Source organism: Colobus angolensis, unplaced genomic scaffold (genome assembly GCF_000951035.1).
Source record: "Colobus angolensis palliatus isolate OR3802 unplaced genomic scaffold, Cang.pa_1.0 Scaffold322, whole genome shotgun sequence".
In the NCBI taxonomy this organism is placed as follows: Eukaryota; Metazoa; Chordata; class Mammalia; order Primates; family Cercopithecidae; genus Colobus; species Colobus angolensis.
In genome coordinates this window covers 2,033,740-2,048,672 of record NW_012116511.1, presented here as the reverse complement: position 1 = coordinate 2,048,672, position 14,933 = coordinate 2,033,740, and the positions used below count along the sequence as shown (strand labels likewise).

Genomic DNA, 14,933 nt, shown 5'->3' with positions numbered 1-14,933 from the left:
GAGGTTGTATTTGTAATATTGTGTAGACTGGACTTTCTTAGAATAGGTAGACATAGTCTTTTTAGTGTTCATGATTACTCTATGAAACAGTAATGCAATTAAGGTTTCAACTCCAAGGGTGCAAGATTTAAGAGAGAAAACATGACATTGTGATATGAATTATATTTTCCATTTACTAGTATGTTTGTATACAAGTTGAGAAAAACTCTTTATCATCTATATACATAATACATATTATCCACCAACCCTTTAGTTACTATTTGATGTTGCCTAGGCTCTTTCATCATTAAAAGGGGACATTAAATGTAGACAATACCTTCATTCTGCGTTGGCTTGAAAAACAAACTATTTAATAACAACTGAAATTTTCTTTTTTTCTTTTTTTTTTTTTTTTTTTTTTTTTTTTTTGAGATGGAGTCTTGCTCTGTCACCCAGGCTGGAGTGCAGTGGTGCAATCTCGGCTCACTGCAAGCTCTGGTTCCTGGGTTCACACCATTCTCCTGCCTCAGCCTTCCAAGAAGCTGGGACTATAGACACTCGCCACCATGCCTGGCTAATTTTTTGTATTTTTCAGTAGAGACAGGGTTTCACCATGTTAGCCAGGATGGTCTCAATCTCCTGACCTCGTGATCCACCTGCCTCGGCCTCCCAAAGTGCTGGGATTACAGGCCTGAGTCACCGTGCCCGGCCTAAAAATTTTCTTTCTTTAACATGAATGTCTTTACTTTTCTAACTTCACTGCCTACACTACTTACTGCCTTTTCAACTCTGTGCAGACAGCATGTTGTCTCCCTATACAGAAGACTGTCAGAGGAAAACAGGACCTTCTGGGAATTTTACACAGCCTATGTGGCTGGACTTAAGAGTGCAGAATGGTAGGAAATGGGCTGGAGAGAGAGAGAAGTCTAGAGGAGGGAGTGAGAAGCTAGAACTTATAGGGTTGAATATGCTAAGAATTTGAGATATTTTACTTGGAGTGTCATTGAAGAATTTTAAGCTAAGGACTGACATTATCAGAGTTGTGTTTTATAAAGACTGCTATTTAGATAAACTATTTCCTAAACACTTCTTCCTTTCAACTTTAATCAGCAGGCTAATCCTGAACAGAGCTATCAAATAGTTTCTCTGCCTGCAGTGCTTTTAAGTCAAACCTCGTATTATGAAATATTATCTATACTTTATCAACTATATTGCTTTCAGAGCAGACTTCAAAGAATCAAGCACAGATGGACATCTAGTCTAACTTCCTCATTTTGTTTATAAAGTCCCACCCCACCCTCCAGACTACTCCACTGACGGATCAAAGTTTCATAGCCAACCAAGGGGCAGAGCTGGTACTCAAGCTTTGATCATCAGATGCTAGAGACACAGAATCCCACTCAACTGTCTTAGAATGCCTCAAGGGTGACGTTAGAAAGGGAAGAAGAGCAAGGAATATATTACTTATTGTCCAGCAAGGCAACAGGTTGTACCTGGTTTCTATTTCTCATTTAACCAAAGGAATCTCAGTGATTTCACAGCTTTGGGATAAGCAGAGTCAAATAATCTATGAAGAAATTTTAAAAAATATTTCAGCCACATAGACTCACCCTTAGCATTCTGCTTCCCATCACCCACAACATGAAGCAGCTCATGCATGTCTAGTAGGTTCCTGAGAGCTGGTACCCTAAGCCCTTGGTAATTAGTGTTTTGTCCTGACTGGGTAGGATGCTTAGACATGTAGCTGTGGGCCTGAACTTGGCTAGAGCATAAAGATGTAAAAACAAATCATTATGCATTCCCTGATTCCTCCTTTAAGGTTCCTTCCATTTCTGGGTCAAGGATCTAGGCTGTGGGTCCCCACAGAACTTCTGACCCTGTTTGAAGGAATACATACAGTATTGCGAGGTGTTATCATAGTAACAGGCCAGTGGGTTCAAATATCCTTAAGCCTCAAAGTAGAAATTTTTCTAAAAGCAACAAGAAATTACTAGTGGAGTAAAAAATATGGAACTGAAAGTCCAACTGTTTGATTAAGTGTATGTTATAACCATTGTATGACTTTGAGTGAGTTTCTATTTTTAAGAAAGTGGTATTTGGAACCACAATTTTTTAAAAAGCATAAGTTCAATGAAAACAGATTATTATAGAATACCTTGGAAAGTCCTAGAAACATTGAGGAAAAAAAAATAAACAATGGAAACCTACGTGAGTACATATGTCTAATGATATTCATAATGCTCATGTTTTTTTTTTAAATGTTTGTAGTTTTGTGGGTTCTTTTTATATTTCCAAAAGTAGACATGACCAGGAACATGAAAGAAAATGAAGCTTAGAGATATTTTTTTAAATTAATGATGATGTGTGTTTTCTCTAAGATACAAGATATGAGTGGCTGGTATCTGACTGACCTTTCTGGCCGCATTCGAGTGGCTCCCCAGCAGGACGACTCGGACTCACCTCAGCAGATCAGCATCAGTAACGCGGAGGCCCGGCAAGCCCTGCCGCACAGCTACTACTGGAGCGCACCAGCTCCCTATCTGGGAAACAAAGTAAGTCCACGCTTGATTCCCGCTATTCTGCTTTAACTGACTGATCGTGAGAATGGGTTTTAGTTGGTAATTCTTTTAGAGAAAGACAAAATTAAATACACACTGAATTGGATTGCCAGAGCCAGCTAAATCACATTGAGTTGGGCGTTTCTTCCATATTGCACAAGATCTTAACGAGCCACAGCATCCCTAATACGCAACTTTGTATAGTTGATGTTCTATGTAAACTTTTTGAATGGGCAAATAAATTAATGAAGCCTCTAGGGTATTTTGTAAAGCAAATTATAGTTATTGGAAGAAACTGTGTTGTGCTTATGTGAAAAGAACTGTTTTCTGGAGTTGTTTATGGTGGGATACTTACTGAAGGTTTTCTCATCTGTTTCTATTCCATTACAAAACTGATACTCAAGAGATTTACTTTTCCTTCTACCTGATATGAATGCTAATTGGAAAAGAAATGTATTACATAACTAATTAAATGCTTGCCATGAGGCTTATGTAAACAACATATTTCCTGGAGCTCAGACAGAAACTACCCTAAAAGTGCCAGATTGGAAGCACATGTTTGTTTTAAAGCCCACACATATATAAAAACATACACAGATAAACAAATGTAGCAGCCTGAGACATACAGGCTTATTTTTTTCTGTTGTGGATTATGTCTATCTAGATAGATATCCTGCAGTTTAGAATTTTAGTTTATCTTGCCTAATACTTCGTTGGAAACAAAATTTGGTGACTTCTTTATAAACGTGAATACTTGCTTGTTGTGTGAAAGTTAATACTTTCTCAGCTGATAGTTAAAATACCTGATCACACCAGAAGCTGTGATGGGAAAATCCCTTCGTGAATTGATGCTGTTTAAGCCTAGTTTACACCTAACAAAATATAGCATTATTTATGAAGAAATCATCATTGATTAAGCAAATAAAAGTATGTTTATAGTCAGTGGTTTTCTTGCATGGCATGTGAGTATTGAAATAGAAAAACTTAGTATCTCATATGCTACTCAGCAAATGGGAACTTGTGGTGTTGGCTGGTTGAAACATTTTTAACTCATGGCCGGTTTCTTATTTTTAATAGACCTCTAAATGCTATTACAAAAAGTATATAAATGTCTAAAACACATTTTCAATGAACATGTATTCTAAGAGACAGTGTATGCTGCATAAAATTCAATAGCTGTAATAAAAATCAAATTAAACTTCTATTTGCAAGGCCCTTTACAGCAAGAAGTCACTTTATCCTATTCTATTTAGGAAACTCTGGTATTCCCAAAAAGAACAAAATAGCATGTAAGACTTGAATTTCTACTGCTTAAAATTGCCAAAAAAATATAAAAATGTACTGTCAATTTAAAAAAAAAAAAAAACAACTACTCTGAGGAGTTGCAAGAAGAGCCTTAGGTCAAAACTGGATGAATTTCAGAGGTCTTATTTCTTATATGATGGCAACACTTATTTAAAGTAGCTTATAATAGAAATATTCTTTACTAGATTTTCCATCCTTTCTTCTTTGGTCATATGCATTTTTTTTCTGTTGGCTGACAATCAAACTGACAGAAGGAAAGCAAGCAAATGGAATATTCGATAGAATCAGAACAAAGAATTTGGACATCCCATGAGTAGTTGTTGGTTCCTGAAGATAACTTCCCTTATCCTGGTTGAAATGTTTGTTTCTTATAACCCACAATGAAGCTCTTCATATTCCCCTACCGATCATTTTCACATCAAAACGCTGTTCTTGCCTGTGCTGCCATTTCCCTTCGGTGAACAAAATAACAGTAACAGGGTGTGCAAATTGTTTGAATATGGAGGACATTTTTAATGTAACGTGAAGCCCTTGGTGGTTTACTGTCAGGCATCTCAGTATGAATGAAACAATTTGCCTTAATAACTGAACCATGTAAATTTTTGATACTACAATAATACTGCAAGCTCTCAGAAATTACCACAGTACATCTTAACTGTCATGTCACATCACGTAAATTATAGTCATGATGACATGCTTAGCTTGGTTGATTTAATATCTTGCTAAGGAAATGGAAAATTGTAGGGCTTTGTCGGTAAATTCAATAAAGCCACTTTTCTAAATAGCTGAAGCTAAATTCTTTTTTTTTTTTTTTTTTTTTCAAACAAACAGAGTCTTGCTCTGTTGCTTAGGCTGGAGTGCAGGGGCACGATCTCGGTTCCCTGCAAGCTCCGCCTCCCGGGTTCACATCAGTCTCCTGTCTCAGCCTCCCTAGTAGCTGGGACTACAGGTGCCCGCCACCACACCCGGCTAATTTTTTTTGTATTTTTAGTAGAGATGGGGTTTCACCATGTTAGCCAGGATGGTCTCGATCTCCTGACCTCGTGACCCACCTGCCTCGGCTTCCCAACGTGCTGGAATTACAGGTATGAGCCACTGCACCCAGCTGAGGCTGAATTCTTTACCAGTAATTGCTGTTCGAATCAGAACCATTGCCAGAATCTGACAGATATAGCATATCAAGATACAAATGCATCTGCTTAAATGTTGAATTTTATTTACATCCATGACCAGGAGGCTATGGTACATAATCCTTCCTCTGCTTTTTCAGTGTTATTTCCTAATCGGAAAAAATTATGAGATGCTATTAGCTTTTCCTAAATATTTATATACAGACTTTCAAACATTTTCCAAGTTGCTTGGTTATAAGCCTTCTTCTAACAGAAGGGAGATATAGTGTGCGTGTTCCCTTATAATGGAGATGCCACATGCCGTTATTGTTTTTTTTAGGAGCCTAATCCCAAATAATAAACGTGTGCTGACATGGGACACACTTTTGCTAACATGGGTGTCTGCCTGGTTGTAATAAAATTCAAGAATACTAGCCAATTTAGCAAAGGAGTACTTTGTATCCTGTGAAACATTTTTCACATTTTTACTCTTTTGGAATAACGAAGTATAAGTAAGTGATTATAAGTGCATGTGTGGATAATGGATGAGGCCTAGGAAAACTTAGCACGTTTTTATACTTTCTATTTTTGAAATTCCCACAATCTCAGCTAGGAATTATTCCTCAATTTTTTCCCCTATGTACCAGTGAAGATTTGGCACAACTGACAGAATAAAGTGTTAATTTTTCCCCGCCTCGTTCTCGATAGTCAAAGAGAATTAAATCAGGCACCCACAGGGCTATCCAAGGTGCATTTCATTTTCAAAATGCTTGGCAAATGTTAATGCTTGGTTTTAGGGCATTTGTTTAAGCAACCAGGCAGCAGTGGAAAGAGCTAGAGGACAAAGAATACTGCTGGTTTGCTGCAGGCTACAGCTATTCAGAAACAGTTTGGGAATTTCAGAGTTGGGATAATTTACTGCCTTAGTAAACTAAGTGCTACTGGAACATTGCGGCAGTCATTTACTTAAGGTTACCCTAGTGGTCTGAAATAGTTAATGCAGCTTCCAAAAGCAATTCTCTTTGCATCTGTAAAGTTCTGAGAGAAGCTAGCTTGGCTTGTCTACTGTTCCTGTACTACCATTAAGGTTTGAAATTCTGTCTCTGAACATTAGTAAATTAATCTTATATGATTTGTTCTTCACCAAAACATGCTTATTTTCTACAGCATTATGCTGTCCTTCTGTTTCTAGCTTAGAGAAGCCTTTAAATTTTTTCATGTAGTTGCCAAGAATACCTACAGCCTAGTTTAAGATGCACATTAGGAGAGTCTGCTGACATAGTAGCACCTGGCTTCTAAAAGTAATCTCTGGTAAATTCTTTTGTTGTTCTTGCTTGACTTTCAGTTCTACTTCACAGATCTCAAATTAAAGCCGTAGATTTGAAGAAGGAAATTGATATTTGAGATTTATAGGACAGGGTAGATCTTATCAAATAAAAGAAGCTCAACAAGTACTTTGTAATCGATGCTACATGCTTAACACAAACAAAATTCTAAGAAATTGTCTTTTTTTTTTGGGTTGCTCAGAAATGCCCATTGAGTTAGATTTGTGTGAGTTGAAAGACGAATTCTGTCTTGCTTTACAAAATAATTAAAAACTCACTAACAAATATGTTCCACTCTCCTTTTGTATTTGTGACGTCTTTCTCCATAGTCTTCAAAATTATTCAACAGAGGAGTTCAAACCCCTCCTCCCCATCCATAATTTTCTGCTATTTAAATCTTGGATTAAGTGGATTAATTAAGAAGACCATTATGCAAGTGAAGAATGGCATGGCTATAAAAGTAAATAGGATAAATCAACTGTGGTTGATTTTTTATTCCATAAATCAGATCCTATCAAGACTGACTTGGCAATGGAGTAGAACCAGGAAGAAGGTTTGCTGCCTAAAATAAACTGAATGAATTTGTAAACCAAAAATAAAATTCTAAGCCCCCTGACCGAACGAACCCCCATCTTGGCCAAGGGATTCCCAAAGAAACCTGAAAATCCCGAAGAAACCTGAACATCATGGGAAGGGATGGTTACACATTCCTCATTGTACGATGTTCCCTTTGGAGTTTAGACACAACAGACCAACAGTAACATTAAAACAGAGATTTTAAAACTGACTAGACAGACACTTTACAGCAGCAAGATACCAAATTCCAGCCTCACTCTGGTATAGCATAACACAACAGATAGCAGACCCTAAAAGAAATCAAAATTTTTTATGCCAAAATATATTTCTTTGACATATTCTGAAATGACTTTGCAAAGTTGTCTCTTGGGGAAATTTGCATTCTATAGAGAATCTCCTTCCCTTACTAAGTCTTTTCTGGAGAGTCGGAAACCTTTTAAGGTCCGGTGAGAGACATTCACCATCAGCCTGCTACTTTAGCTTACTACCTGGAGGCTTCATCTGCATGACAAGGACCGTGGCTTCCACAACTGAACCTCTTAACTCAAGCTGACTTCCACTCTTCATGCATAATTTTACTCTTTTGACCAATTGCCAGTCAGAAAATTTTTGAATCCATCAATGACTTGAAAGCCCCCACCTCGCTTCGAGATGTCCTACCTTTCTGGGCCGAACCAATGTATAACTTACATGTATTGGTGTATGTCTTTGCCTGCAACTTTTGTCTCCCTAAAATATATAAAGCCAAGCTGTAACCCAGTCATCTTGGGCGCATATTCTCAGGACCTCCTGAGGCTGTGTCACAGGCCATGGTCCTTAAACTTGCCAAATAAACCTCTAAACTGAGACCTGTCTCTGATGCTTTTTGGTTTATAAATTGTTAAGGAAAAATGAGAAAATAAGTATTAAAAAACAAAAAAACAAGGACTGATTTATTTCCCATAGCTATGATAGAATCTGCTATATAAAACTAGCACAAATGCAAGATCTCAAGGTCAAACATAAAAATCTCTGTCTTACATACCCTAGTCATAACATTCTCTTGACATTTTTCCTAATTAAATTTATAAAGCACTAGTTCTCACATTACAAATTTTTATATAAAAAGCATTTGAATATTCACATGCATTCTGTTTACAGTGTTTTCCATTTTGTTTACAATTCATCAACTGAATGAATACTAGATAGGAGAATGTTCCATTTGATAAAAACTCATGAGAAAAATAAAATAGCTTACTTAACAGTAATTTCAGTAAGAGTTGATGTGTGATGTGGTTGGCAACAAAACTTACATAATCTAGGGCTACACTGGCAGGAATTTACTGGTCAGGACAAAGGAGGTAGTGTTTGTACAGATTCTGCACAAAACACATGTCACCCAAAATATTTACCTTACTTGTGAATTTCTCTTTTTATCTTTGTTAATATACATGACCCAAGTCATCAGCTAATAAACCCAGAAATCCAAATTAAGAAGAAATAGAGCCAGGATGACTGTCCAGATGTGTCTATAGCCTCTAACAATTAAGCATTTTTTTAAATCAGTTAAGTTTATGAGTTCTTGCAGGGCATTGATCTTTGGAATAGAGATACTGAAGCAGCCTATACAAAAGAAAGCATAAGAAAGGGAACAACAAAGATATGAATTTGTATAAATACAAATGAATGAGATGAATAACAAATGTCAATACAAAGGACACAAATCCACCAACTTTTTAAAATGGTTTCAAAGCTCCGGCAAGATTAAGCAAAAAGTGGGTAAAGCGCACAAAAACAATTTTAGAAATGTAAAAATGGACATAACTGCAATTACTTCAAAAATAAACAAATAAGGAAGTATCAGAAAATAAATTAAGAGTATTATGAAAATTTACACACAATAAATTAGAATACAATTTAGAAAAAGGAATATCTTTCTAGGAAAATGCAACTTAATAAAACTGACTCAAAGGAAAAAAATCTATAATGTCAGATAAACATTAAAGTAATTGAATCAGCAGTGCAATAAACCGTCCACTGAAGTTAACTCCAAGCCTATTTGTTTGCAAGTAAGTTCAATCAAAACTTAAAATGTATTTTAAATGCAAAATTATACAAACTTTCCAGAGAATGGAACAATTGGGACCTGCTCCTCAAGTAATTTTATGTGACTTGATATAAAATCTTGACAAGAGGACTATGAAAAAGAAAACCCCTACCCAAAGTCACTCATGAATATGGATGAAAATATCTGAAATAAAACATTAACAACCCAAATCCATCAGTTTATAAAAATAGTCAGGCTAAATTGGCTAAGTGGATTTTATCATCAGTGTTTAAGGTTACTTTCAAATTGGAAAACCGGTTTAAGTAGTTGACCATATTGACTGATTAAGAGAGAAAAAAATCAATTATCTCAATAGATGCAGAAAAAGAAATGGGTAAAATTAATTAAACATTCTTCATGTCTGAAAAATTTTGAAAACTAGAGTTGGAAAAGCACTTTAACTGACGAAGGCTACCTACATAAAAATCAATAGCAAATATCTTATTTAATATAAAATCTTTAAAGTATTGTTTAAGATCACAAACATGAAACAGTTATCACTATCACGACTTGCATTTAACGTTGTGCTAGAAGATCTGGACAGTGCAATAGATAGGAAATAAAATATTTAGGAATCAGAAAGGAAGAAATAAAACTCACTTGTAGATGATATAATTAGCTGCTTTGTAAAATCAAAAGAATCTACAGACAATTCTTAATCAGTGAGTCAATAAGGGGACTATATGCAAAAGTAATATACAAAAGTCAATCATATTTCTTTATATCAACACTTTTCAAAAAAAATTTTAAAGAAGCCTTGTATAATAGCAATAAATATAAATAGTACCAAGGATTAAATTTGTAGGGAAAAGCCAATCACCAAGAATACTCAAAAGATATTCTAAGCAGGGCACGATGGCTCTCGTCTGTAATCCCAGCACTTTGGGACGCCAAGGCGGGTGGATCACCGGAGGTCAGAAGTTCAAGACCACCCTGGTCAACATGGCAAAACCCTGTCTCTACTAAAAATACAAAAATTAGCCGGGTGTGGTGACAGGTGCCTGTAATCCCAGCTACTCAGGAGGCTGAGGCAAGATAATTGCTTAAACCCAGGAGGCAGAGGCTGCAGTGAGCCAAGATCGGGCCACTGCACTCCAGCCTGGGGCATCAAGAGAGACTCTCCAAAAAAAAAAAAAAAAAGTACATGTATATATACATATATATATAGAAATTCTAAAGGACAGAGGTGGGTCTTTTTGGAAAGTGATTGTCATGAGGGTTCTAATCTCCATGAATGGAGTTAATGCCCTTATAAAAATCGTATCTGATATAAAGAGTTAGGACTTACTTTAAAAAATATAATGATTAAGGCAAAATGTTATTAGTGTGAAAATAAACCAATGGAACTGAACAAATAGCCCGTGGACATCACATACATATATGAATACTTAATTTTTAATGAAATAGGCATTGCAGATCAATGACAATAGGATAGACCCTATACAGTAAATGGTCTGGTACCACTGATTATCTAGAGAAAAAATTAAAATTTCTGCATCCTTACTCCACATTATACATAAAAATAAACTTCCCTTGAAACAAATCATAAATGTCCAAAAATTATGCTAAAAACAAGCCTTTATAAAGACAACACATTGGGATTTCTGCTCCTGACCATAACTGAATAATAGTGTTTAGATTTCCTTATCTGCCTTAAACAACAAGAAAACCTGAGAGGGAAATAATGTGGAACAACAGTTGTTAGACACGGTTCCACAGATAGCATAAAACTGTGATCTCTGAAAATGATAAACAAATGAGATAAAGTTTATAGTTACCCCAAGATTATTGCCTGGGGACTGTCTCCAGGGTGAAGTGCATTGGTGTATTGAGGAAAAAGCCAAACATAGCCTGGCCTTGCGAAATGGAAAGACAGAGGTTAGGGTTCATGGAGGCCCAGGCAGCTAGCATTTGTGAGGCAGCATACAAGGGAAGAGGGACCTGACCTACACAGAGAGAGAGAGGAGGAGAGAGCTGCAGATACCTGTAAAGAGAATCTAGAGTACTGAATTGTAAATATGTGAGAGAAAACTACCTAAGGGTAATGGAAGAATCACTAAAAAGTAGTAAGAGAAACAATTCTGAGCTGATACAGGGCTGGTAATAGTTTACTTTCCTACCACCCAACATGGAATGCCTTCATAACAGGGACTAAATTAGCTCCAAACTGTAAGCTACTCTAGGTTCACCCCAACAAATCTTAAAAACAAGCCTTAAAAGAAGTCGACTTATTTCAAATAAATTAACTACATGCCAGAACAAAGTCCAATAGTATTTAATTACAACAAAATCCAGCACTCAACAATGCAAAATTCATGATGTCTGGCATCAAATCAAAAATTACCAGGTACATAAACAAGCACAGCATATAAACCACAACCAGGAGGAAAATCAATCAATGGAAACAGAATCCCAAATGGCAAGAAAATCATGTCAAGATATATCAGAATCAAATTATTAAAAAGACAGATAACTGAAAAATTTGTAAAATCAGCCAGAGAAAAAAATAACATTGCCAGACATGGTGGCTTATGCCTGTAATCCCACCATTTTGGGAGGCCACGGCGAGTGGATCATGAGGTCAGGAGTTCAAGACCAGCCTGGCCAATATGGTGACACCCCATCTCTACCAAAAATACAAAAATTAACTGGGCATGGTGTGCACACCTGTAGTCCCAGCTGCTCGGGAGGCTGAGGCAGGAGAATCGCTTGAACCTGGGAGGTGGTGGTTGCAGTAGGCCAAGATCACGCCACTATGCTCCAGCCTAGGCAAAAGAGGGAGACTCCGTCAAATAATAAAAAAAAAAGAACAAAAAGAAAAAAAATAGATAACAGGTACAGAGGAACAAAGATAAGGAAGAACAGTCTCTTGTGAGGCATGATATGCTATGGTCTGAATGCTGGTGTCCTCCTAAAACTTATATGCTGGAACCTAATGCCTCATGTAATAGTATTAAGAGGTGAAGCTTTGGGGAAGTGATTAAGTCAGGAGGGCTCTAATCTCCATGCATGGGATTAATGCCCTTATAAAAGAGGTTGAGGATGCTGCCTTGCCCTTTCCTTTACGTGAAGGGGCAGCAAGGAGGTACCACCTTGGAAACAGAGAGCAAGCCCTCACCAGACATCAAGTCTGCTGATGCGTGGATCTTGGACTTCTCAGTCTCTAGCACCGTGAGCAATATATTTTTAACGCTTAAAACCTACCTAGTCTGTGTTATTTTGTTGTAGCAGCCTGAATGGACCAGGACACTTTGCAAGCCAGAATGCAATACAGAGATATGTTAAAGTATTAGGAAAAAACAACGCAAGCAATCAAACAAACAAAACAAATACTATCGGTTTATAATTCTTTACCAGGCAAAAATATCTTCCAAAAATGAAGAAAAAACAAAGATTGTTTCAGAGAAATAGAAGTTGAAAGAATGTATCACAGACTGAGGTACACTAGAAGAAATGTAGAAAGTTCTTCAGGCAAAAGAAAAATGATACCAGATGGAAATTTGCTTCTACAAATAGAAATAAAGTGTATCAAAAAGGTGAAGAGCAACGTTTTGTCACCAGTGCTAGCTATCACAAGACCTCTAGCCAGTCGTGTTTTTAGCTGTAGGGCCTAACACCATGGTTAAGGAATGAATACCTAAATACACAAACTCAAAGTAGAACTTCAAATACTCCCTGTATAAAATTTTCTCTCTGAAGTTTTAAAAAGAAAGACTGGGTTGTAAAATAAGTATAAAAAAGTCTTGCTTCTCCAGCTCTCATTTCTCATTTCAAACCTAAAGAAAGAAAACCAGCACCAATTGTAAAGTGTTTCAATCAACTCTCAATGTAAAACTTCATGTCGTTTTCTGTAGCTTTTCAGTAACTTCTTACACTCACGTTCTGTGTGCAGCTCAGTGGAGAACTATTTGGTATTTGGATCCAGGGATTGCCCCACACTAGCCTACGTGCATGTGGGGCAACCCCCAACATGCTGGCCCCTGCCACTTGCAATGGATCAGACCCACCCATTGTGGTTGAGTGAGGCAGTATTATGCCAGTTCTAAACCTGGCTTTCTGTTTATTGTTGTTGAGTGTTATTGGTAGTGGGAGAAGAAAATGGGTCACAGACAGTGTGAAGACACAAGGAGATGACAGCCATCTACAAGCTAAGGAGAGAGGGCTGCAACAGCTTAATTCCTTGTAGCGTTCATAAAGAACCATTCCTGCTGTCAGCTTGGTCTCAGATTAACAAAATAATACATGACTTTTTTTCCTCCTTCATTTCCATGAGAATTGGGTGAAAGCTATTATTCATATAAGCAGATGACCTGATTCTCTTATTGTGGTTACCTTTGATTAGTGTTTTGGTCTTTATGCGTTTCACAGACCTGATTCAAATGCTGAATCTCTGCTTTATTAGCTTTGTGATTTCGGACATATCCCTTAATCTAGTTGAGCCAGGCTCTCATTATCTGCAAAATGAGGGTTCTAGCACCCCTCAGAATTGTACAAAGCTCTCAAAAATGTCCTTAGCACCCCAAAGCTCTCCGATAAATGCCAATTGCTTTATGCATTTCTGTAGTTGCATGGTGCAGTAATTTATTTTGGAGATCATCCTTGTATCAGTAAAAGACATTTGTTAAAAAGCACTTTGTCACCTGTCTGACACAGTATCTGGTGATAGTAAGGATAAGACATCATTAAAAATAAAAACAGACAATCAGAGAGAGTTAATTTTAGCAAGTAAGTAGATTATGTGCCTTAAATAGCAGCTTTGTAGCAAAGTGCAAAACATAAATAAATCAGTTAGCCAGCTTTGTGAAATACCCACAGAGTGTTTTAGACTTTATTTTGAAGGTGCCAAATTAGAGCTAACATGCATCGTTTCATGTCTTCCCAAGAAAATTACATGATAAATATCTAACTATCTCTGCTTCACTGACGACCTAGCAGTGAAAGGGATCTGAGGTTTGTGCCCATCAATAACTAATTAGAGAAGCAAATTTTATAACTAGTCAGTATTCTGTGGCTACAATGTGACAAGTTAAAATAAGATCCTTAAGGTGGGCACTAACCCAATATGACTTGTATCCTTATGACAAAAAAGGACAATTTGGAGATAAACACACAGACAGGGTGAACATCATGTGAGCATCATGATGGCCATTCAAAAGCCACGGAGAGAGGCCTGGAACAGATTTCTCTTAGCCCTCAGAGGGAACTAACCCTGCGAATGCCTTGATTTCAAACTAAAAGCCTCAAGAACTGTGAAACAATACATTCCTGTTGTATAAGCCACCTAGTCTGTGGTATTTTATTACGGCAGCCCTAGCGAGCCAATACAAATCATAAAACATCAATTATTTTTAAAATCTCACAATTTTCATTCTTGTTATATATATAAAACAAAAAGTGAATCTAATGTATAAAGAAGTTAAAGAAACTGATAACAGAAAGGCCAACAGTCCAACAGAAATGAATGAGCAGTTTATAGAGAAGGAAATTTAAATGACTCTTAAATGTATGAAACAGTACTCAACCTGACTCATAATATGCGAACAACGCTGAGAAATCATTGTCTTCTAACATATATGAAAGTTAGCCAAATGAATAACACATGCTATTACTGTGGTTTCTTCAGGAATAAAGGTCCTCATAAATTGGTAGTGGGAACATACATGGATGCAATCCAAAAAAACAAAAAAAAAAAATCCAAAGTTATAGCTGGGCAGGGTGGCTCATGCCTGTAATCCCAGCACTTTGGGTGGCTGAGATGGACGGATCATGAGGTCAGGAGATGGACACCGTCTTGGCTAACACGGTGAAACCCCGTCTCTACTGAAAAAAATACAAAAAGTTAGCTGGGCCTGGTGGCATGCACCTGTAGTCCCAGCTACTCGAGAGGCTGAGGCAGGAGTATCGCTTTAATCCAGGAGGCAGAGGTTGCAGTGAGCTGAGATCATGCTACTGCACTCCAGCCTGGGTGACACAGCAAGAAAGTCTGTCTCAAAAA

General features: G+C 37.1%; 1 protein-coding gene across 1 annotated transcript in view; it reads left to right on the top strand.

The window, feature by feature from the left end:
* LAMA2 (laminin, alpha 2) overlaps positions 1 to 14,933 on the top strand; it is a 613,484-nt gene that overhangs the window by 287,031 nt on the left and 311,520 nt on the right. Inside the window, exon 13 of the mRNA XM_011951660.1 lies at positions 2,358 to 2,531. Coding sequence (XP_011807050.1) covers positions 2,358 to 2,531 — 174 coding nt within the window. The remainder of the gene's footprint in view (positions 1 to 2,357; positions 2,532 to 14,933) is intronic.